General features: G+C 33.5%; 1 protein-coding gene across 3 annotated transcripts in view; it reads left to right on the top strand.

Moving 5' to 3' along the window:
• The window catches only part of LOC105154647 (uncharacterized), a 577042-nt gene that overhangs the window by 428444 nt on the left and 123623 nt on the right, over positions 1-24975 (top strand). For all 3 annotated transcript variants that reach the window (XM_087408173.1, XM_087408174.1, XM_087408172.1), the window contains exon 11: positions 18938-19026. In XM_087408173.1, coding sequence (XP_087264299.1) covers positions 18938-19017 — 80 coding nt within the window. In that variant the 3' untranslated portion in view covers positions 19018-19026. The remainder of the gene's footprint in view (positions 1-18937; positions 19027-24975) is intronic.

Genomic DNA, 24975 nt, shown 5'->3' with positions numbered 1-24975 from the left:
GCACGCACGCACGCACATCGCGTATACGTATATACATTAACACGAATTGATCTAGAACCGGCCTAATATACCTACTACAAATATATATTAAACATATTATAAATATACTACATGGGCTGAAAAGTCCCGGGAGTTTTCAATAGGTGGTGCCACTAAAAAATGAACATGATTCATTTCGAGAGATTCATCTGTCACTAGTTTATGTATGAAGTTTCATGACATTTCGTTCATTCGTTTACAAGCTGCAGTCGTTTAAGTGGCGTTACTTTCGCCTTCGTAAAAAAAATGGAAAAACAGGAATATCGCATCTTGATCAAACATCGATTTTTGATGGGAAAAACTTCTGAACAATACTTGAAATGGTTGCAGAAATGTTATCCCACATCTGCTCCTTCGAGAACAACAGTTTATCGGTGGTTTAGTGAATTTAAAATGGATCGTACAAGCACCGAAGGCGCACCTCGCTCTGGAAGGCCAAAAGAGGCTACGAATGAGGAAATCGCAAAGCAAGTGCATCGAATCGTTTTGAGTGACCGTAAAGTGAAGTTGCGCGAGTTAACTGAGGCCGTGGGCATCTCAAAAGAACGGGCGGGATACATTTTGCACGATGTTTTGGAGATGAAAAAGCTATCGACACGATGGGTGCCGCGTTTGCTGACCATCGACCAAAAACAGCAGCGCGTTGATGATTCAACAGTCGGTTTGGCATTGTTGCAGCGTAATCGAGCGGACTTTTTTCAACGTTTTGTGACGATGGATGAAACGTGAGTCCATTACCATACGCCTGAGTTCAATAGGCAGTCTGCAGAGTGGCTGAAAAGCCACGAAAACCGACCAAAGCGGCCAAAAGACCAACGCTCGGCCGGGAAGGTTGGCCTCCGTTTTTTGGGATGCGCATAATCTTCATCGATTACCTGCAGAAGGGAAGAACAATTACGGGAGAGTATTATGCAGCGTTATTGGACAAACTGAACGACGAAATAAAGAAAAAAACGGCCCCATATGGCGAAGAAAAAAGTTCTGTACCATCACGATAACGCACCGTCACACACATCCTTGAAAGCGATGGTCAAATTGGAGCAATTACGATTCGAATTGGTTGCTCACCCATCGTATTCTCCAGACTTGGCCCCCAGCAACTATTATCTATTCCCAAATCTCAAGCGGTGGCTCCAGGGAAAGAGATTCACATCGAATGAGGAAGTCATCGCGGAAACCGAGGCGTATTTCGAAGGCTTAGACGTTTCGTACTACAGAAAGGGCATCGAAATGTTGGAAAATCGCTATACCAAGTGTATCGCCCTCGAAGGCAACTATGTTGAGGAATAAATATAACTTTGCACAAAAAACGCTTGTTTTAAAAATCCCGGGACTTTTCAGCCCATGTATTAGGTGTTGGAATTAATTCGTAGCGTTTTTTTAATGAAAGAATGTTATTTATTTCACATGAGCATTAAAAAATACATTAATGAAAGTACTTCCCATCACTTTCTACTACTTTTGACCATCTTTCGGGCAGTGAATGAATACCGCGTCGGAAGAACTGTTCATCTTTAGATGAAATCCAGGAATCGAACCATTTTGTACAATCTTCGTAAGATGTGAACTTCTGCTCGCACAAGCTATGAGCTAATGATCGAAACAAGTGGTAGTCGCTAGGTGCAATATCAGGAGAATACGGCGGGTGCGGTAGCACTTCCCATTTAAGTGTTTCCAGGTATGTTTTTACCGGTTTTGCAACGTGTGGGCGAGCATTGTCGTGCAGCAAGATGACTTTATCGTGTCTTTCGAAGTATTCCGACCGTTTTTGCTTCAATGCACGGCTCAAGCACATCAGTTGCCGTCGGTAGAGATCTCCAGTAACGGTTTCATGCGGTTTTAGCAGTTCGTAGTATATGACACCCTTCTGATCCCACCAAATACAGAGCAGGAGCTTTGAGCCATGGATATTGGGCTTTGCCACTGATGTTGATGGTTCGCCGGCTTAACCCATGACTTTCTGCGCTTTGGATTGTCATAATGGATCCACTTTTCGTCACCGGTAACAATCCGATGCAAAAAACCTTTTCTTTTCTGCCGTTGAAGCAGCAGTTCGCACGTGAGAAAACGTCTCTCAATATCCCTTGGTTTCAATTCATATGGGACCCAATGTCCTTCCTTCTGGATCATGCCCAAACTTTTAAGACGTTTTCCTATTGTTGAGAAGTCAACTTCCAATGACGTAGATAATTCTTTAAGTGTTTGACATGAGTTTTCATTGAGCAGTGCCTGCAAATCGTTATCTTCAAATTTTTTCGGCTGACCAGGTCGCTCCTTGTCATCCAAGTCGAAATCACCAGCTTTAAAACGTGCAAACCACTTCCTACACGTTTGCTCAGCCAGAGCATGTTCACTATACACATCCACTAAAATACGATGAGCTTCAGCTGCACTTTTGTTCATATTAAAGTAATGAAGCAAAACTCCCCGCAAAAACACTTTATCTGGCACAAATTTTGACATATTCAATGAATTATACAGTATTGTTATTTATGATTTCAAGAAAGGTTATGTACGGCAAATGACGTCCTATGATAGATGTTTACAATGTATACAGAACTATAGGTAACAACGAAATAGTGTACTGCTTGTGCCATCTCTTGTAAAACGCTACGAATTAATTCCAACACCTAATAGTATATTGTAAATATTTTTAAAAAATACAAGACTGATATAATAATAATGCACATAGACTTTGGCAAAATGAAATAGTAATGCCAAAAAAAACGAAAAAATTAGTGCTAGTCATACAGTATATGGAAAATGGATAATTGTGCGTATTTCAAAACGCTTGTGCACAGTTGCACGCGACCTAACTTGATACGAAATACGATTACTTGAACAATTCGTAACCAAACTTAATAAATAACAGCTCAAAAGATGCACATAATAATGCACTTTAATAACGTATGCAACTTTAACCAAACAAATTAAAAATATGGATTAATCACCTTATTTTCTGAATGTTAAATTAATAAGATAAGATGTGATTTCACTTTTTTTGTATTTCTCTGGTTAGCAATGTATCTACGTCGTATCTTTTGTAGTTATATCTTAAGAGGACGACTTCTTACGTAAAAATTTCATCACGGTAATGTCTTCATCTATTGGAAAAGTATCAAACTAAGATGCGCACATTTATCTGCTGAGCACAATTCCCCCACTTTCTCCTACTATCTTTCGTTTTCCTTTTCTTTGTTTGAGTTTAGCCAAATCGTCGACAGACGTCAGATGATTTTTTCGCATTTACGTTTATCGAAAGATAAATAAATAAAAGATATTCATAATAGATTTCCGATATATGAACTTTTGAAATACTTGAAAGGAAGTCATTATTACTTGCGTACAGTATATATTTTTCTGGGTGCGTAGCGAATACAAAGATATTGTATATCAGGAAATGCCGACCACGCTGGAAAATATGAAACAATTATTGCAGCATGTACGACAATCCGTCCGGAAATATTAAGAAGGGCTAAGAAATATTAAAATGTGCTTCAGGAATTTAATAATTGCAGCGTTGCATTGATCTAAACGAACATTACTTCGAGCACTTCTAGTGAAGTAAGAATCATTGTTTTACTTCTTTATTTAATGACGAACGACCTTTTATTATAGGTTGAAATCTTCTTAACACCGTATTATATTAAGATTAAAAAGATATTATTTGAAAAAATAGAGATTAATCTCCGAACCGCCTCCACCTAGAAGAATTATTATCAAAAGAATTATAATATTATTTTAACGTTCTTTTTATAAAATTAAAAATCAATTTTATTTGTTTTTGCATTTTCTTGTTACGTCCAAACCCTTGGAAATTTTAAATTTATGATTCTATTGAAAAGGAAAGGAGCGAAAATGATGAGGATACTTGAAAAGACAGTTAAATTCTTGTCTTGTAGGTATCCGCACAGAGGCGAGTACCGCGAGTCGAACGCACCTCTTTATGCTCGCCTCGGAATATGGATCAACGTTCCGCAAAGACGCTATGACCTGTTTCCTACGTGCTATGCGATCGTCGGTCCAAATTTCGAGTCTATAAGGTCTAAAGGAATTTAATCCCTTTAACTCAGGACTGAATCACGTGTGACCTCTGAAAAGGCAAAGTTAATGACTACAAGGTCTTAGGGTTTTTAGAAAAAGAAAGAGATGTAATATTGTTTATTATTACTAATCATTACAAATCTATCATTAACGGATTACAAGTTTAATACAGTACAAAAAAATAAAGAAAAAAATCGCATCCGGATTTCTCAATTTTGACGAGCAATCGCTTTCGTCTTTTCGCAATTTGTGGAAAACAATTTTCATTAATTACTCATTACTTCCACAAAATTGCAATAAGGTGCGAAGACTACTTAGAAAATCAATGGCCTGCAGGTCAGCTACCTTACAGTTACTAGGTGACTGAAATATTTAGTTTTTATTCTATTTTATTAGTTGTAGTTGTCGCTATAACACGATAAAAATTACGTTTTCGATTAAATGTTATTGAAAAATATATGAACATGAAAATTATGGTTTCAATTTCAATTTAAAACAAAAAAATTACGTTTAAATTACAATAAATGGACAATAAATGGACGAAGTCATTACACTTCGATAAATTTAAGTGTGGATTTAACATGTTTTTTAAGGAATGTAAGCTCATAGTTTAATTGAGAAACTAACAGACCGCCGGCATTAGCATTACCAAATATAATGTGGAGGTTAAAAGAATATTTCTCATTGGCAGAACTAGTGCATATTCAGCACTTTAAAACCATTTTACACAAGCCATATTTTTCGACTGGATAAAATAATGAAGGATGATGTGACGATTTCGGTTTGTTCTACGTAATTCATTCATGACTTCTGGCAAACAAATTGTTGTACCAATCAGTATTTACAATCCTTCGATCCTCTAAAACTACGGTTGCCATATGTCCGGTATAACTGAAGAAACAAGCAATCATTTGCTTGGCAGCACTGGGTGAACGAACAATTTTTATTGGTTTCGGTTTATTTTGAAATACCCAAACAGTGGATTGTTATTTACTTTCGGGCTCATCGAATAGATCCATGTTTCGTCCCCAGTAACGATGTTGTAGAACAAATTTGACCGACCTCGGTTAAATTTCTTGAGCATTTCTTTGCTCCATTTAACACTTAATTTAAATCTGTTTTTGAGCTTCGGTCAAATTGTGTGGGATCCAACGATTGTAAAATTTTCGTACGCTCAAGTGATCATGCAAAATCGTATATATTACTTTCATGTCAATGCCTTCACGGAATTCATCACAAAGAAAGGTACGTCCACGCTGGAATTCGACAAACCAGTTATAAACAGTCCTATTGGATGGTGCTTCATCTCCAAAAGTCAAGTGAAGTCGATCGATGCATTGTTTCGGAGTTAGATTACATTTGTAATCGTAAAAAATCATTGCCCGAAAATTTTCACGCGAAATTTCCATTTTCTCACAAAATAACTTCTTTTAAAATACTATGCAAACAAAATTAGTTGGCTTGAAACTGTCAACTGAATTATATTAGGTTGGTGCATATGAAATGTCGGATTTTCTTTACATATGAACGTTTGTCTCCCTGTTTTCGTTATGCTTTTGTTTTTGGCATAACCTCGTTTATAATCGTATTGTCCATTGCCAGAGTCACATTTCAACAAAGAAGATTTTCTCAAAAGTGTTCCATTTTGTTATTTGTTTTGAATTTCGTAAGGATATGAATTCAATCGATATTCATATAATTTTTTTATATGAGTATAAACTTGGTAATAATGCTGCAAAAGCTACACGCAATATAAATCAGGCATTTGGGGAGAATACTGTTAACGTTCGAAAAGTGCAGCGTTGGTTTGAAAAATTTCGGTCTGGTGATTTTTCCCTACAAAATGAACCGCGTAGAAGACCCAAAACGTCTGTGAAAAATGATGCTCTGCATTGGTGGAAACGAACTGTATCTACAAGGGAACTTGCTACCAGAATGAAAGTTGACCATACAACGATATTGCGACATCTTTCTGAAATTGGCAAGGTGAAAAAAATGGATAAATGGGTACCGCACGAACTAACCAAGCGAAATAAGCTGGATCGATTGTATGTATGCTCATCATTACTAACTCGATTTCATCGAGAGCCATTTTTCGATCGGATTATTACTTGTGATGAAAAATGGATTCTTTACGACAATAAAAGGTATGCTCAGTGGCTTGATAGGAATGAGGCTTGTGCTCATACTCCAAGGCCATCACTTCATCCACGGAAAATTTTAATAACAGTTTGGTGGAATGTGACTGGAGTAATTCATTACTCATTCCTTCGAACTGGGGAGACAATTACAACCGAAAAGTACTGCCAGTACATTGATGAAATGCATGAAAAATTGAAAATTATACGCCCATCACTTGTTAATCGGCATGACCCAATACTTCTCCACGACAACGCTCGGCCGCATACATACGTCGTACAAAACAATTTCGCAATAGGGCGAAATTAAATGAATTAAAATATGAAATTTTGCAACACCTAGCTTATTCACCGGATCTTTCGCCAACCAACTTTCATTTTTTTAAACATTTAGAACAGTTTTTACGGGCTAAACAGTATGAAAATGAAGACAGAAAATGAAGACTGAAAAATTCCATATCAGAGTTTATTGATTATAAAGATCAGAATTTCTTTAAGATAGGCATCTATGCATTAAAATCTCATTGGGAAAAATATATTGAAACAAATGGAGCATATTTTGATTAAATAAACAATTTTTGAAAAAAGATATGCAGTTTTATATATTCACTTAAAAATCCGACATTTCATACGCACCAACCTAATAGATTAAAAACGTCTAATTTTACGGATATGATAGTAACAGAACGCTGGTGCCATTGAAAGTATTAGATTGCAAAAACTTTTCCAGCAGCCTACGTATCACGATAACTTGAATGTCAGATGACGGATATTTAAATTTTTGCGTGCTGCTCAGCATGTTGTTGGACTTTTGCAAGGATTATTTATACAATATATGTGGTAATCAACACTCGTCACGAATTGGTTTCGATACACCGCCAATAATTGTCTTATGGAAGATGCAGCTGTAATTGGTGCAGAAGATAATGACGACAATAATGTTTACGTTAAAGGATGTGAAAAACAAAATGGCTGATTGATATACTCGATAACGGCGACTTGACCATTGAGACTCTGGACGCTGATTACAAAGATATAGATAAGATTTTTTACGAAAAAATATTACTAATACTGTGCGATGTGGAAAATGTGTTAATAATTGTACGTTATAGAATGTTTAAAAATACAATTGGTGGTCACAATGTCAGAAGGAAATGTATCAAGTTTAAAAAAAATAAATGATATTTTTTTTAATGTATTTTAATTTCTTTCCTCTTTCCTTGCAATTACGAATATCTATTAATAATGATAGTTCACTAGTAGTATGTATATAGTTCAATGAGTTCGATAACTACTCAATAACAATTGTAATAACGATTCAATAATTAGAACCGCTCAGCTATTTGTAGTAATATTATTTTTAAAATATTTTTAGTTGCTAAATTAAAATCATTGCTGAGTCATATCATTAAAAAAAATGTAAAACAAATACCATATCTATTTAATAAAATCGCTTGCGGAAGAAGAAAGATAAACGTGGCAGAGAATACAATGAAAATTGATCAATCACAGCCAATTTTTAGCGTTTGACTTCTTATTTATGGCTGATTTATGGCTTACAATTGTAAAAGGCCCATTAAACATAATAAAAAGAGATGGAATAGTTACATATGTATGTGCAATGTATTTACGTACTGACATGTTACATCCTAAGTTAAAATGACATTGGGAATAAAGGAAAAAGTGCTATTACATACATTACACGTGTATACATGTATTTCAAATACATGGTTGCATCCGAAAATATATCTAAGTCACAGTCAGAGTGTTCATTTAGTAAAAATATACTTATTGTAATTTGCTGTTAGTCAACGTACATTGACCTGTAAGTGTATATATTTGCTAAAACACTTTGAATATGATATACTTACATACATTTCATAAACGTACAGCATCATACAAAAATTATGCATGTGACTATTGATTTTAATGTATGTTGTATATATATATATACATATATATACATATATATATATATATACATACATATATGTATAACATATATATTATATAGGGTGTCCAAAAAGACTCCGAATTTAGGAGCTGAATATAAAGGTGACTATAACTAATCGTAAAGGAATGTGAACGTGTATCGGCATGCATAATACGCCAAAATATAATGCGTTGCCCTATGATTCACGTTCTACGATTCAATTACGACCATCCTTGTGCTAAGGCTATTACATAACGTTTTTAGAAAAAACGTTTCAGATAAAAGTTGTAAGGTTTCAAAGAAACTATTTACTGATATTCAGTTTTTTTTCTTCATTAGTTTCTTTGTTTCGGTTATGTCAAGCAATTAGCTTTTGATTCCATCATGACAATGCATCTATTTGCATTTCTTTAATTGCAGACGCAAAATTCTATAAATTGTTTTCGTAATTGTATTTCACCAAATTTAATAATCGAAATTCTTCTTCCAATAAATTAACAATAGCCAGCTCACAATTAACACCTCTGGCAGTAAATTAAAAATAGTCAGCCCACGATGAACGCCTCTGACATTTGTCTATAACTAGCCAAAATATGATTTATGGCTGTGACATTTTGTTATAGCTAGCCAGCTCACGATTAACGCCTCTGGCAGTAAATTAAAAATAGCCAGCCCACGATGAACGCCTCTGACATTTGTCTATAACTAGCCAAAATATGATTTATGGCTGTGACATTTTATTATAGCTAGCCAGCTCACGATTAACGCCTCTGGCAGTAAATTAAAAATAGTCAGCTCACGATGAACGCCTCTGACATTGGATCATAATTAGGCAAAGCACAATTTATTGTTATAACAATAAATTTAATCATATCACTTGTATGATAAATAAAAGTGATATTTTTACGAATAACATAAAGATGCTAACCTTTCTCATTCTGGTTTTATAGGGTGCCAACAAGAAACACACATCACAATTTTGGTCTTCTAGAGTGCTTTCCAACAAGAGACACAGTGCGACACGGTGCATTATTACAATTTTGTTCGATAATACAAGGATATTGTACTGAGTCGCTTGTTATAAAGCACCCATAACCTTCTCTTATCAAAGGCAGACAATATTCTGCTACTATTTTTTCTATTTTGTGAACAAAAAACACTATATAAATATATATATATACATATACACACATATATACATACACATACACACACACACACACATATATATATATGGTGTGTGTAGAACACTACTACACTACACTACATTGACAGTACTGTTGTGCGGCAATGATACTGTGAACGCGGGTCATACTGGTTACAGCTGATTGACTCGTATAATGCCGTTGTTTTCCACACATACAGCGTCACGCAAAATGATATATGTGCATATATATATATATATATATATATATATATATATATATATATATATATATATAATACACATACATACAAAAAATTGTTATTTATCACTCTAAGAAAAAAGATACATAATCGATATCATGATCACATTATCTTTTCCTTAGCGACTAATTAAGAAAAGGCGTTCACCGTATCTAAATTCACGTTATTGTAAAAAGACTCTCTATTATCTTTGAAGTTCTATTATTGATACGTCATTTAAATATATTCTCCAGGTTTATTCCACTAAAAAAAAGTACAAATAGATGACCAGATGTATGATGCGGTAAAGTAAAATTTTATATTACATTCTGTGGCATAAAAACGTGATCAGTAACTCTTTGAAACTGAATGTATCATAAAAATAATAAAGTAATATTTTAAAAGTACATTACATTTAGTAAAATGCATTAAGTTATTAATATGATGTTCAATCACCATTATTAAGAAAATACAATATTATGTAGGAAGGAAAATATTTTCATGACAATTTGCTGGAAGGTATGGTCGCAGCATGTTTCTTATACTATGACACTTTTGAGATACACGTCCACGCGTGAGCGGTTCGGCCATCAAGCGTCGAGCGATTGTGAAGGAAAAGTAGGCAGCATTTCAGAAATCGGCTCGAAATGCGCAACTAATTTCGAGCACATTGAAGTATACGTATATAATTTTTGAAATTTTATAAAAAGTATATTTGGAGTAATATGTTTATTAATAAAATTTAATAAATAAAATGTTATTTATTAAATAAAAATTAAAAAAGGAAAAAGCAGAATCGAACATAAGATCTCCAATATTCTGATCTTGCACCCAACGCCCGAGACCACGCGTTCTTGCAGATCACCTCGACGAACGCGATACATATAGTGTATGGAAAGTCGTAAACTATTGTATATCTCATCAATGTTTACGTTTTGAAATCATTTTTGCATTTGCATTTTTGCTACGTTAATGAGAAAGATATATGATTAATATAATTTAATAAAAAGAAAATGAAAGAATTTTAATTCGACAAAAATTGGAAATTTTCACATCTGCTGGAGTATTGAATATTAGTCCAAGAAACCGAAGTCTGTCAAAAAAAAAACGGAGAACTGGCAACCGTGTTCGTGATTTAAAATTCTTTCAATTTTTGTTATTTCGATAGAGCGAGACAGAGAAAAAACAAACGGATAGAAGCTCCGATTGTAATCGGTGAGTCTCCGCGCGGACACGCCGAACTGGGCCCGCTAGCAAAACAATGAGTCATCTGTCTCTGTCCTTCTCTCTGTGGTCGCTTGTTTCTAGCGACCGAAAATATTTTCTCGACGATCTCGACCGCTTGGCGTGTATCATAAGGAGGAAAGAGACATTCTAGACAATACTTAATTTTTATTAAATTATATTAATCCTTTGCCCTACGATTTAAGTTACGATGGCGCGTGCCATAATTAACAGCCTGGAACATATTGTTTATGTTTGGCTCGATTTCTTTACCACGAGTCTCACATGATATTAGTGAAATAGTTAATCATATACCTTTCTCATTAATATATAATAGCAAAAATGATTTCAAAACGTGATAGTTAACGAGATATAGTTTACGATTTTCCGTGTATTTTATGTACCACGTTCATAGAGGCGGTTTGTAAAAACTCAGCGTGGTCTCGGGCGATAGGTGCGAGATCAGAATGTTGAGGATCCTATGTTCAATCCTGCTTTTTCCTTTTTTTCTTTATTTTTTTTTTAAACAAATAACGTTATTAATGACAACATATTACTCCAAATATATTTTTATAAAATTATAGATATTATATGTGTACTTTAGTGTGCTCAGAACTAGTTACACATTTCGAGCCAATTTCTGAGGTGCTGCCTATTTTTCCTTTACAACCGCTCAACAGTCGACGGCTGAACCGCTGGATCGCGTGCGGACATGCATCTCAGGAGCGTCACAGTATAAGAAACATGCTGCTATCATACCTTCCAACATGAAAATTATCATGACAACATTTTAGCATGAAAATTATTATAAAAATATTTTCCTTCTTACATAATTGTTATTTTCTTAATAATAGTGATTGAACGTCATATTAATAAGTATATACATTTTACTAAATATTATGTACTTTTAAAATATTTACTTTATTATTTTTATACATTACATTGATACATTCGGTTTTCTTTCAAAGAGCTACTGACCACGCTTATGTGCCACAAAATGTAATATCTTTTAATATAGAATACTGATAATATCAATTTAAAACTAATAAGAGTCGATACAGAACGAGATGCGTAATTTTAAACTGGAATGATTCAACTTCAATAACTCCGTGATGTCTTCTTTATTCAACATGTGAATAAAGAAGGCATGTTGAATAAAGAAGACATCACAGAAGACTAAGGAAAGTAAAGGATTGATAATTTGCTAGAAGATACGGAGCATATTTCTTAGTGCAATGCTCCTGAAATACACATCCGCGCGCGATCCGGTGCAGCTCAGCCGTCGAGCATTGAGCGGCGGCGGCGGGAGGAAAGAAGGCGATGCCTCAAAAGTCGACCCAAAATTTAATATGTATTCCAATAACTATAGGAAGAATACCGAATCACTTTAATAGATAAATAAAAAATTATTTGTATGTTGCATATAAAGGCACATATAAAGGCTTTTTGATTTGTTAATTATAAAATTATATTGACATCATCCTTATAATTATATTAATCATCCTTATAATTATATTAATCGCACTTTTGCGATTTGATTGATTATCAGAATTTTCTTTCGGATGATAATTATAAAAAAAACATTTCACAGAAAGTACTGATCGACGTTACATTATTACAGAAACATAATTTTTTTTTGGATTTTTTCTAAAGGTAAATTAAAATGTTTAGAAATACACATATAATTTCAATAATTAAATAAAAATATATTTAGCCTGTAATATATGTTTGTTAACAATATCTTCAATCACTTATTAAAAAAAAAAAATTATGAAAAAAGAAAAAAGGAATTGATCATGAGATCTCTAACATTCAGCTCTCGCATCTTACGCTCTTCTCCTCTTAATTATACACATTGAGCGGCCGAAATTTTCCAGAAAGCATTTTCGGTCGCTAGAAACAAGCGACCATAGAGAGATGGGGGGGGAGGAGAGGAGAGGAGAGGAGAGGAGAGGAGAGGAGAGGAGAGAGAGAGAGAGAGAGAGAGAGAGAGAGAGAGAGACTCTGAAGGATAGACTCGCTGTTTCGTTCGACGAGCCCAACTCGGCATGCGAAGTCTCACCGATTACAATCGGAGTTTCTATCCTTTTTTGTTTTTTCTCTGTCTCACTCTGTCGTACTTCTGTTTCAATAATTCGTTCTGCAATTCAAGAATGTGATTTCTATCGATTCTGGCATCATCATCGATACATCAAGAACGCATGATTCCTTTTCTAAACAACAATCTTGATATATATTTCTATATATACAAAAATATATTATTATGGCGTTTCCGGCTGATAATATATTGCTGATTTATTTACAATGGTTCAATCCATTTCTATAGTTGAATAGCAATACTACTTCGTTTGCGCGCGACCGATAGGAGGAATGGCGCTTCTTACTAAGACTCGACATCCGAGTCGAGTCAAAAATGTGCTGTATACAATAATTTCAGACCTTGCATAAGTAGCTGGCGATTTACAGAAAACCTCAAAGAACAATACTATGCTTGCAGAAACGAGTTACGAGCTTTAGTATAAGAACAAAGTGTATTCGAAAATTTCATTTATATGCTACGTCTGTTACGAGATTGCCGCTTGTCGTTCCGACATCCGAGCAGAAAGAAAGCTCAACCGAAACACATCACGTTCCGAACCTTGATATATGCATGTGTAAATAATTCAGTAAATAAAGTTTAAACATGTGTTGTATATATGTACACGCACACACACGCGCGCGCGCGCACACGCATACATACGCACACGCGTATGTATGTATGCTATTATATATGCATATACAGGGTGGGCCATCTATTGGTACGTTTTTAAAAATGCGATCAAATGAGCATACATTGATATTTTTTATTAATTTTTTTTTTGTTGTGAAGCTAAAAGTATCCGCGTCAAGAATGAAAAACGATTTCGTTCATGTGGCTCCCTCTACTGGCCTTACAGTATGCCATTCGGTCACCCCAATTATTAATGACATTTTGGACTACCTCGGCGCCAATTTCACTCAAAACAGTCGTAATATAATGTCATCCACTAACATCCCTTTCTCACGAACTTTCCTCACCAATTTGCGTATAGCTCCTTCGGTGGGTGCTCTATCACGACCCATATTTCTTTTCAAAATTCGTACAGTTTCGGCGACACAGCACTGACTTTGAAAATAAGTTTTTAAAATTTCAAAACGCTCTTCAAGAGAAAACATGTTGTTTCGTGCCGCGGACGGTATGACTAATAAACTGTCAAAATTTCGGGTCTGTAGCTCGTTCGGTGTTGCCATACGACGAAATTCAAAAACGTACCAATAGATGGCCCACCCTGTATATATATATATATATATATATATATATATATATATATATATATACACATATATATACACATACATACATATACATACATATATATATATATGTATATGTTATTTTATATATATGCATCAATAATTTACTAAATAAAATGTATGTAAAAGACAGAACAGTGTAATTAAAATAATTATCTTCATTTGTATTCATATGTAAATAATATGGTATGTTTCTTGTTTAGGAAGAAATTATTTCAAAATTGAAATAACTAATATCATATTTATTTTATTATTTTTCCTCTCAAAAGAAAAAACTTTGACCAGGGCACGTTTTGATTGATATGGGCCTGAGTAGGTCGATAATTCAGATCATTTCTATGATTCAGCGACGCACTTTTCATGACAGCGCCGCTGTCGGAATATCGCGGAACTAAAATATTGCTCAGTTTCATGGCTACACGTCAATTTCACTCGTAATATACAAACGAAATTTTTGTACACGCCTTTCTCTTATACTAAAACTCCTATCGCGTTTCTAAAAGCATAGGATTGTTCGTTTCGGTTTTCCGCAATTCGCCAGCTACTTTTTATGAACGTGCAAGATCTGAAACTCTTATATGCAATACATATTGTGATGTGTTGACTACAGAAGCCGATAACAAAACTGTAAGTTTTTAATTTTCTTTCGTTTTTCGTATTCAAATATAGCTGGCGACTTGCGTTGTTGTCGATACTTTAATTGTGGAGAAGGATTTTTCAATCCATAAACTCAGTTACGAGAAAGGCGTTTTATCATTAAATTTTAAAAATGCCTTTCTCGTAACTGTGTTTCTGATTTCGCACCTAATGCCCGAGACCACGCTGAGTTTTTGCAGACCGCCTCTATGAACATAAAACACGTGGTACATAAAATACACGGAAAATTGTAAACTATATCTCGTTAACTATCACGTTTTGAAATCATTTTTGCTATTATATATTAATGAGAAAGGTATATGATTAACTCTTTCACTTATAATATCGTGTGAGACTCGTGATAAAAAAATCGGGCCAAACATAAGTATCATTGATGAGAGCCGTGGTACGTCTATCGGGCCAAACATAAACAACATGTTCCAAGCTGTTATTATAATTATGGCACGCGCTATCGTAACTTAAATCGTAGGGCAAAGGATTAATATAATTTAATAAAAATTATGTATTATCTAGAATGTCTCTTTCCTCCTTATGATACACGCCAAGCGGCCGAAATCGTCGAGAAAATATTTTCGGTCGCTAGAAACAAGCGACCACAGAGAGAAGGACAGAGACAGACTCATTGTTTTGCTAGACGAGCCCAGTTCGGCGTGTCCGCGCGGAGATTCACCGATTACAATCGGAGCTTCTATCCGTTTATGTTTTTTCTCTGTCTCACTTTATCGAAATAACAGAATTAAATTATACTAATCATATATCTTTCTCATTAACGTAGCAAAAATGCAAGTACAAAAATGATTTCAAAACATAAACATTGATGAGATATACAATAGTTTAAGACTTTCCGTGCGCTATATGTACCGTGTTCGTCGAGGTTATCCGCAAGAATTCAGCATGGTCTCGGGCGTTGGATGCAAGATCAGAATATTAAAGATCTTATGTTCAATCCTGCTTTTTCCTTTTTTCATAATTTTTTTTTAATAACGTTATTAATAAACCTATTACTCCAAATATACTTTTTATAAAATTACAGAAATTATATACGTGTACTTCAATGTGCTCGAAATTAGTTGCGCATTTCGGGCCGATTTCTGAAATGCTGCCTATTTTTCCTTCACAACCGCTTGACGCTTGACGCTTGACGGCCGAACCGATCACGCGCGGACGTGCATCTCAAGAACATTACAGTATAAGGAACAGTATGCTGCGATCTTCCAGCAAATTGTCAATGCATACATATATCGTTTTGCGTGACGCTGTATGTGTCAGAAAAGAACGGCGTTATACGAGTCAATCAGCTGTAACCAGTATGACCCGCGTTCACAGTATCGTTGCTGCGCAACAGAATTGTCAATTCAGTGTAGTGTAGTAGTGTTTTACACACAACTATATATATGTATGTGTGTGTGTGTGTGTATGTGTATATTTATATAGTGTTTTGTGTCCACAAAATAGAAAAAAATGTAGTAGCCGAATATTGTCTGCCTTTGGTAAGAGAAGGTTATGGGTGCTTTCTAACAAGCGACTCAGTACAATACAGTATCTCTTCTTGTATTGGCGAACAAGATTGTAATGATGCACCGTGTCACACTGTGTCTCTTGTTGGAAGGCACTCTAGAAGGTCAAAATTGCTTATTGTGATGTGTGTTTCTTGTTGGAAGGCACCCTATAAAGCCAGCATGGAAAAGGTTAGCATCTTTATGTCATTCGTGAAAATATCACTTTTATTTATCATACAAGTGATATAGTTATAACAATAATTTGCGCTTTGTTTAATTAGATCCAATGTCAGAGGCGTTCATCGTGGGCTGACTATTTTTAATTTACTGTCAGAGGCGTTAATCGTGCTTTGGCTAGTTATAGACAAATGTCAAAGGCGTTCATCGTGGTCTGACTATTTTTAATTTACTGCCAGAAGCGTTAATCATGAGCTGGCTAGCTATATCAAAATGCCACAGCTGTAAATCGTGCTTGGCTAGTTATAGATAAATGTCAGAGGCCTTCATCATGGATTGACTATTTTTAATTTACTAGCAGAGGCATTCGATTATCAAATTTGGTAAAATATAATTACGGAATCAACTTGTAGAATTTTGCGTCTGCAATTAAAGAAATGTGAATAGCATTGTCATGATGGAATCAAAAGCTGATTGCTTGACATAATGGAAACAAAGAAACTAATGAAGAAAAAAAAAGACTGAATATCAGTAAACAGCTTCTTTGAAACCTTATAACTTTTGTCTGAAACGTTTTTTCTAAAAACGTTAGGTAATAGCCTTATAGCACAAGAATGGCCGTAATTCAATCATAGAAGAGAACGTGAATCATAGGTCAACATATTATATTTTGGCGTACTATGCATGCCGATACAAGTATAATTCACATTCCTTTACGATTATAGTTATAGTTACCTTTATATTCATCTCCTAAATCCGGGGTCTTTTTGGACACCCTATATAATATATACGTTATCCATATATATAACATACATTATACAGTCAATAGTCACATGTATAATTTTCGTACAATGCTGTACGTTTATGAAATGTATATAAATATATCATATTCAAAGCAAAATATTTTAGCAAATGTATACACTTATAGGTCAATGTGTACGTTGATTAACAGCAAGTTACAATAAGTATATTTTTACTAAATACATTCTGACTGTGACTTAGATATATCTTCCATTCCATGGATGTAACCATGGATGTAACCATGTATTTGAAATACATGTATATATATATAATGTAATAGCACTTTTTCCTTTATTCTCAATATCATTTTAACTTAAGATATAACATGTATTGTCAGTACGTAAATACATTGCACATATGTAGCTATTCCATCTCTTTTTATTATGTTTAATGAGCCTTTTATAATTATAAGTCATAAATCAGCCATAAATAAGAAGTCAGAAAAATTGACTGTGATTGATCAATTTTTAGCTTCTGACTTCTGATTTGTAACTAATGACTTATGGTAGAAGGCCCATAAAAGAGAGATAGAACTTATATCATACTTAGCTCATACTTAGCTTTTCATGCAGATATAATATAGACACATTAGTGAATAGAATTATATTTTATGTGCATTATGATGTACTCACATTACAAAACAAAATATATTTCTAATTCATATTCATGTACGTGTGTAGCTACTTCATCTCTTTTTGTTACGTATAACAAAAAGGTGTACTGATCTTCTTTTTTTTACGTTGAAAAAATAAAAAGAGATATTTTTTTTTATGGTCAAATATACAGATATTAATGATATATGCTTTTATATTTTCAATATCAGAATATACATACGACTAATATAAATCAAAGCTAACGAAAATCAAACGCAGATGATCAGACATAACATCTTAAAAAGATAATCAAATTACCAATTCTCTAATAAATCCTCATTTTATGTGTACAGATATATATATATATATATAAACTCATTATATATATATATATATATATATAAACATATATATTGTATATATATATGGATATTCATGAAAAAGAATTACATAATGTATGTGCAATGTCGTATTCATTTATTGATACTATATTATTATTACCTAAAATGGCATTGGACGTAAGAAAAAAGTGCTACTACGGCTTCGTATCAATATAACTATTAAAGTTAAAAATCTGTACTTTATGTATATTACAGATTTTTAATACTGGTAATATATATTGGAACACGGCCTACATTGCATGTGTACATAATACAACTGTATTTCCAAGGTCCGATTCTACAAATATAAGATTAACTTCAATTACGGTTTATTTTTTTCTCAATTTTAAAATTGGAAAATTTTCCAAAATAAATTTTACATTTGTGGAACCGACCCTAATACACGTCCCTGCTAAGATGGTATGTAGGAAACGGAATAAAAATATCGATAATTAATCGATCGAATTTCCTGCATGATCATATTAACTCAGAGGGCGTAAGCATCTTATACACTGGAAATAAAAATCTGTAATATCGACCTTGATTAACTTCAGCCTTCGCTCCAGCATCCCCTTAAACCCTACAACATATCTGAAATATTTTTTTGAAATATAATTCTTTTGAGATATTCGATTATATTCAATCTTCTAATCAACATACAAACATCCGTTGCATAAAATTAAGTGGAATTATAAATTAAATTATACTATTAAAAATTTTAATTTAATTACAGGTAGTTCCGCTGGTTACGTGTCAATTAATCTTCCATTGTTATCAATGCAATTTGCCGTTCTCAGTATATTTCATCAATAATTTATATAGGTAAGTTTAAATAATTAATAATTGATAATTGTTTAGATATGAATTTAAAAATTGCATTTTTCTTATAGCCATATTATATTTTATATTAAAACCATTGTACAATACATGAGCGATTTTAATGCTACTAACAAGTAAGAGAATAAAGTTGCCTACTATATACAGAGTGTCTCAAAATAATCGCCGAATATTTCATGGGCAGGTAGAGCAGACTAAACTGAGTCGAAAAGTTCTGTATCATTTTATTAGTTTCCACAATAGTTAACGAGATATTAATCCGGAAAGATAACAGAATACGCGCATTCGCCCGACTTACTACTACAAAGTGTATATGCCTACTAATCGCTTGGTGGGCGGACCGTGAGGCGCGGGGATAGCCTGGCAAACGCGCCCTCACTCGCAATGAAATGCGCGGCTCTTGCCAGGCAGTCCCCGCTCCTCACGGCCCGCGTGCAAAGCGATCGGTAGGCGTATACACTTCGCAATAATAAGCCGGGCGGACGCGTATTTGGCTATCATTAAAGATTAATATCTCGTTAACTATTAGGAAACTATTAGGAAAATGGTACAGGACTTTTCGACTCAGTTTAGTCTGTTCTATCTGTCCATGAAATATTAGGCGATTATAATGGGACACCTTGTATACATGATTCAGAAGTTGCACTAAATGCTATCATAAAATAACGGATGTACACAATTTAACAGCGCTACTTTATTTAAAATATTAAGTTCGACGAAAAATGCCTTTATTAACATTGATGTTCAGTAAAGTCTCTGAATTTTTTACATCAGCGATTTTTATTGTTCTATTATTTAATAGTGCGAGTTCCAAGTACTATGGCAATTATCATTAAACTTTGTAAATGATATTCTGTACCACAATGATATTCTAAAATATATATTAGGTGTTGGAATTAATTCGTAGCGTTTTACAAGTGATGGGAAGTACTTTCATTAATGTATTTTTTAATGCTCATGTGAAATAAATAACATTCTTTCATTAAAAAACGCTACGAATTAATTCCAACACCTAATATTTCAATCTCTTATAAGATGGTACATTTCAATATAATATTTTTATGTCGATGTCAATTTATATTAATTTGCACTGCACTTTGCAGGTTAATTATTAGGAGTGTGATTTAGTTTGAGAGTTTTGTAAAAGAGGCAATAATATCAATGTTGTCGAAAATTTCCATTCGCAGCTATTGTTTCTTAATAATTTCTTAATAATCTGCTTTATAATTATTCCATGATATTTAGTCATTTACTAACAATAATTAGTAACATCGTGCAGTAAACATTGCGTTTATACCATTTAAAAAATGGAGCTTCCTAAAGAGTATTTTCATACGTTACTTTTGTTTTTTTAATCAGAAGGAAATAGCGATTGAAGATTATAATATTTTGATAGAAACTATAATATTTTGATAGTAATATTGCTCCATCAGTTAAGACATGTGAATATTGATTCAGACAATTCAAAAAGTGGTGATTTCAATGTTAACAACAAAGCTCAGAATTTACAATGTAAAACGCAGGAAAATGCAGATTTGCGAGCATTGTTGGACAAAAATTCAACACAATCCGCTTTAGAACTTGACAGAGGATTAAATGTTAATGGTATAATAGTTAAACGTTTACATGATATGCAAAGTATTCACAAAAAAGGAAAATGGGTTCCGCATTAGTTATCGGAAAATGCCATTGCGAATCGATTAAATAACATTTGCATTTCGTTCATCTCTAGACAAAAAAAAATGTTTTGTATAATTGTTACTGGGGACGAAAAATGGATCTATTCTGATAATCTCAAACGAAAAAAATCATGGGTTGATGCAGACCAAATAGCAACATTCACTTCGAGGTGCAATATTCAAAGGTATTGTTGTGTATTTGATGGGATCGAGAAAGTGTTGTGTACTATGAACTAAACTTAAATCCGAAAGAAACTGTCACGACTGATCATTATCGACAATAATTAGACAAATTTAAGCAAGCATTAGATAAAAAACGATCTCCAATTAAACGACACAAAGTGATTCTTCTTTACGACAATGCTTGACCTCATGTTGAATTATCAGTAAAGTATTAAAGTTGAAATGAGAAGTCTTACAATACTTCCACGTATTCTCCAGATATTGCTCCATCTGATTTTCGCTTGTTCTGGTCGATGCAACATGTTTTAGAGGATACACATTTCACAATTTCGAAGATGTTCGAGAATTTGTTGAAAATTCCAGAGAAGAATCTTTTTATTGTTGCGGAATTCATCTTTTGCCAAAATGAGCAAAATTTATCCAAAACGATAGAAAATATTTTGATTGAAGTATTCGTTCATTATCTTGTTTAAATAAATGAGTCTTTGAGAAAAAAAACCCTCAAAACTAAATCACACTCCTAATAAAATCGAAATAGGAAATACATTTTCTATACATAAGGAATTAAATTTGCATACATTGGGCTTATAATTACGTGCAAATTCAGTATCAATAATGTAAAGAAAATAAAGGGTATTTAAGGTCAAAAGTTGTTCTGATAAATAAACATTAATAAGATAATTTCTTTCTTTAAAAAGAACTAAATGTATTGACATACCCCAATAAACACGTGTTGATACATCATGCGTTTATTAAACGTAAATATTGTTGCACTCCGATTACGCACAGCGTACTCGCGGTAATTATTTGCAAACGAAACCTAGACAATAAAACTCTTTCTCATAAAAATATAAGAACGTTTATTTGACACGTCAAACTTTGACAACGAGAACAGAACGACAACTCTGTTGCTAGGAATCATGCTTTACTTCTAATAAACAATAACAAACTTGTGCGTAGCATAACACTTATTATACTATCCCCCTTCTTCTTAGATTGTTATTCTGACAGTCGCCATAAAAATTGTAGATTTGCTTCTGAGGAACGGTTCTTTGGCCTACCATATTGCAATCTAGGTTACTGGACTTGAGCCTGTTTTCTTTAACTTGAGACATTGTTTCTTGAACTTGAGAACTTTGTTCGGTAAATGTGCCGATGGAGAGAGTCCACCTCGATAACCTTAATCTTGACATATATTATCAAGATCATGATTCTGAATGACCTCCAATAGATTTTAGTCGGCGCTCGTTATTTATTAAAAAGTTATTAACAAAAAATTTTAAAAAATAACATCTTATTTCTGACACATACAGTATTAAAGACGATCATATACCTTTCTCTGCGTACGTGATAGCTTTCCATATGAAGCAAATTTCATCGCAACTCTCGCTCTACCAAGGGTGTAAAGACTTTTCATGCAGGTGGATTTTACTTCGCGTCGGAAGTTGATTGCTTCTAAGCAGAAGAGAGATGGATTGGAACTAGCTTCGCGTGGACAATCGTAAGATATATTTTAAAACAGAAAATTTTTGTTTTATATAGTAGAAAGAGACATTATTTTTCAAACTTTGTTGTTAATAACTTTTTAACGAATAACGAGCGACGGTTGAAACCGGTTGGAGATCATTTAGAGTAATGACATTGATAACATATATCTAGGTCAAAAACATCGCGGAGGGCTCCCGGAGTTGCATGTACCCTTGGTTCTTGTCATTATGTGCTTGCTCTTGATTCTTCGAACCAAGGGGAGGGGGAAACAACCGCAGTACCTGCGTGCCTCAGCACTCTCCATATCACCGCCTAGGCATTCGCATTCAATCCTATGGAAAAATCGCGACTCAAAATCGAATCTTCTTACAAAAACCTTCCTGATCCGAACTTTATTAGGCTCTTCGATTCAACAGACTTCTCCATCCTGATCTTTGATTCCGCTTCTCCTTGCAAAAGCGAAGTGTTCGAACCGTACCACTCTCATCGTTCAAATTTCCAGCCACGAACGCAAAACACTCTCCTATCTCCACAAATGGTGAAACTGTAGTAAACAAATCAGAAAGAAAACAATATCTCTTCTAAGTTTAATTATCAATCTTATTAATTAAAATACATCATAAAAATGAACGTGGTTTACAATTCAAAGCGTATGAAAAGAAGAGCATAAAAAACTCAAAAAAATTCTCAACAATCACATACAATGTAATAAATAAAGATCCTACTAACAAAATAACATCTGAAATCGGTAATTTACTAAAAAATTGGAAAAACAAGGGGTACATCGATTTAAACTTATAAAAAAAATTGTATGTATCGGACGGCGAACTTCCGAATTCTTATGGACTGCCAAAAATTCACAAGGAAGGTCCTCTAAGATTGATAGTTAGTTGCATTAATAGTGCTTTTTATCCACTGGCGACCTTCTTAAAAGAAATTATAGATAAAAGTAATAAAAAGAATTTTAGTTATGTAAAAAACAGTTTTGATATTGTAAATAAACTCAATGGAAAAGTAATCGAAAAAAATTTTAGTATTATATCATTTGACGTCTCCATGTACACGAACATTCCGACCGATTTAGTATTAAAAAGCATTAAACGTAGTAAGTGGAATTTGATTGAAAGTAAGACTTCGATTCCTGTACATGAGTTTATTAAAGCAATTATGATTATAATTACTCTACATTTTTTTAATTCGACAAAAAAATATTTAGACAGATTTTTGGCATGCCAATGGACTCTCTTTTGTCCCCTATATTAGCGAATATAGTTCTACAAGACTTAGAACAAGAAATTATTACTGCTAATAATATTATCTTGTCTTTCTATTTCCGTTATGTGGATGACATTGTGTTGGCGGTTCATAAAGACAAGATTGAGGAAGTTCTGAAATTGTTTAACTCATATCATGAAAGGCTTAGATTCACTGTTGACTTTGGCGATGAAAACGGCATAAATTTTTTAGACGTAAGATTAATGAGACAAGAAGGAAGAATCATCTTCGATATTTACAAAAAACCCATTAATTCTGGGAGATACTTAAATTATTTTTCGAATCATCCGTTAGTACATAAAAGGGGCGTAATCATCGGGCAATTAGATAGAATTTTGCTTTTATCCCATTCAAAATTTCATTTGAAAAAAATATCTCTGATTTAATTTACACTCTTTTAATGAATAGTTATCCTCTTAAATTCATATTTTCAACAATAAAAAATAGAATAAAAACCTTGGAAAATAGAACTAATTTAGATCAAAATCGTGAGGACAATAATAACGAATGTGATTCTAATTCTAATTCAAAGAAAAAGTTTTTCACAGTACCATATTTAAGCAAAGTATCTGAAAAATTTAAAAAACTTTCACATATACATGGCTTTAATATAGCTTATAAACCCATGAATAAAATGAATATATTTATAAAAACTGGAAAAGATCCTTTGCTTAAGGATCATTATGATCATCGTGGAGTAGTTTACAAAATAAATTGTTTAAATTGTGAATCTTTTTATGTTAGCCAAACAAAAAGGAAATTCAAAACTCGTATAAAAAAACATAAGGCTGATATAAGAAAATCCACTTCCGAGATGTCAGTGGTTTCACGTCACCAGTTGAATGAGATGCATGAATTGGATTGAGATAACATAAGAATTTTAGATACAGAATCATTAATGAAAAGAAGAATTTCTGAAATGATATACATTAAAGGCCAAATAAGTGGTATCAATAAGCAAAGTGACACTGAAGGTTTGCCTGATGTTTATTTGCCTCTTCTTAGGAAAGATCTCTCTCACACTTAATAAATAATTCTAGAACTTTTGACTCATATATATAAATAATGGTAAAATATATGACATGACAAATAATAACACACAATATCACGACTAATTTCCATCTGGGCAAAGGATATACTTGAGATTCATCATAATATATTTTTTTGCTGTAAAACAGGTAATGATTCTATTCTTACACATTTCGATTAGAGGATATTAATGATGTGCAAATTTGTTAAATTAGAATCTGGAAATTCTCGTTCTACACTTTTCGTGATATAACAATTGACGGTGTAACATTATTGTACG

Source organism: Acromyrmex echinatior, chromosome 7 (assembly GCF_024713525.1).
Source record: "Acromyrmex echinatior isolate Ae372 chromosome 7, ASM2471352v2, whole genome shotgun sequence".
Classification (NCBI taxonomy): Eukaryota; Metazoa; Arthropoda; class Insecta; order Hymenoptera; family Formicidae; genus Acromyrmex; species Acromyrmex echinatior.
Note: the sequence above shows the minus strand (reverse complement) of the source record. Positions and strands in the feature narration are given on the sequence as shown.